This window comes from Phalaenopsis equestris, unplaced genomic scaffold (genome assembly GCF_001263595.1).
Source record: "Phalaenopsis equestris unplaced genomic scaffold, ASM126359v1 Scaffold001013, whole genome shotgun sequence".
Classification (NCBI taxonomy): Eukaryota; Viridiplantae; Streptophyta; class Magnoliopsida; order Asparagales; family Orchidaceae; genus Phalaenopsis; species Phalaenopsis equestris.
In genome coordinates this window covers 901,363-902,794 of record NW_018165452.1, presented here as the reverse complement: position 1 = coordinate 902,794, position 1,432 = coordinate 901,363, and the positions used below count along the sequence as shown (strand labels likewise).

At 36.7% G+C, this 1,432-nt stretch overlaps 1 protein-coding gene across 1 annotated transcript in view; it reads right to left on the bottom strand.

Moving 5' to 3' along the window:
• The window catches only part of LOC110032713 (protein HEADING DATE 3A-like), a 2,556-nt gene extending 1,561 nt beyond the window's left edge, over positions 1 to 995 (bottom strand). Inside the window, exons 1-2 of the mRNA XM_020736438.1 lie at positions 755 to 995; positions 194 to 255 (exon numbers count right to left, since the gene is read on the bottom strand). Coding sequence (XP_020592097.1) covers positions 194 to 255; positions 755 to 946 — 254 coding nt within the window. The 5' untranslated portion in view covers positions 947 to 995. The remainder of the gene's footprint in view (positions 1 to 193; positions 256 to 754) is intronic.
• Between the last annotated feature and the right edge of the window lie 437 nt (positions 996 to 1,432).

Below are 1,432 nucleotides of genomic sequence, written 5' to 3'. Positions count from 1 at the left end.
TATATATATATATATATATATAAAATAGAGGTTTCCACAAATACATCTTTCATATTGTCGTATCCAGATGATGTTTTTTATGAACTTTCAGCCTTACGAGTTAGGGACTTGCCAATAATTCAAGTAATATCAAAACTCTTTGACTTGAAAACATTGTGGTTAACAAGTAAGAACAGAAGAAGCCGGTTCTCACCAAAGCAGGAGCTCTCTTTTTGTTGGATTACTGGGGCTGGGGGCATCAGGGTCAATCATCACCTAGATCAGCATTTCAGTTGAGTGCTTTAGAAATGGAGCATTACGAGAACAATATACTGTGATATTTCAGTAAGCATACGGTAACATCTACTATTCATCATTTTCCATTTTCTTCTTCAGCAAAGCTTCTTACATTTAAATTATTTTTCATTATCTTACACTTGTGTTATATGCATCATGCGATTCCAGAGGATAGATAAGTTTTGCGTTCCATGGAAACACTGATATATGTAAGACAAAGGCAAAAAAGGGAAACATATTCATGCGTACTCCTTTGGTTTTTGCAAATAAAAGCATTATAAAGTAGCTATTGTAATTACCCATTCTACTAATGTAGCACTATTACATTCTTAGCTGTCCAGCCCTCATACTTGGATATCATTATTTATCATTGATATCACCTTGAGCAATGATTAAGATGTTCCAGATATCCTCGAAAACTTAACTCCAATTATGAATTCAACCAAACACGAAGTAATTAATTAATTAAACAACTTACCAATGTATAATGCGTGCTAATATCATATCCTTCTATCTCCACGCGAGGCTCCCTGGCCACCATGGAAGGTTTCAACTCCGAACCATTGGTGACTTTCTTGTTGTTATAGATCACGTTCATCGATGCGGACTTCACGAAAGGGTCCACGATGTCACCGACGACTCTGCCGACAACTAGAGTGTCCCTCGACATTTCAACCACGGACTAAGTTTCCAACTCAGCAATGCTAACCTTAATGAGAAGACGAATTAGAATGGTGGTGAGACCTATATATATATATATATATATATATTTACAGATATATATATGCATGCTGGGTGATTAATGGACGCTATAGAATCTTCTTTTGCTCCCAAGGAACAATTTTTATACACAGGGGGTGCAGAGGTGTCAAAAAGAGAAGGAAGAGTGTAAGTTTTGCTCTCTTGTATGTATTGAAAGGGCAATGGTATTTTGGTTGGTCGTATGCCACAGCTTTTTATGAATATAATCCTAAAGCAATTGCCAATATGTTATTCTCTCTTAAAAAGTGGGAATGATATGTTTTAAAGTGGGAGGCCTTTTTGACTGGCCTAAGTGCCAGTAGCCTCCTGGTTTATTAATTCTCACGTGGCGCGAATATTGGAGCAAAGGCATGCAAATATGCTTCTCTTTAGAAGGAAGTGAGATTCTATGTTC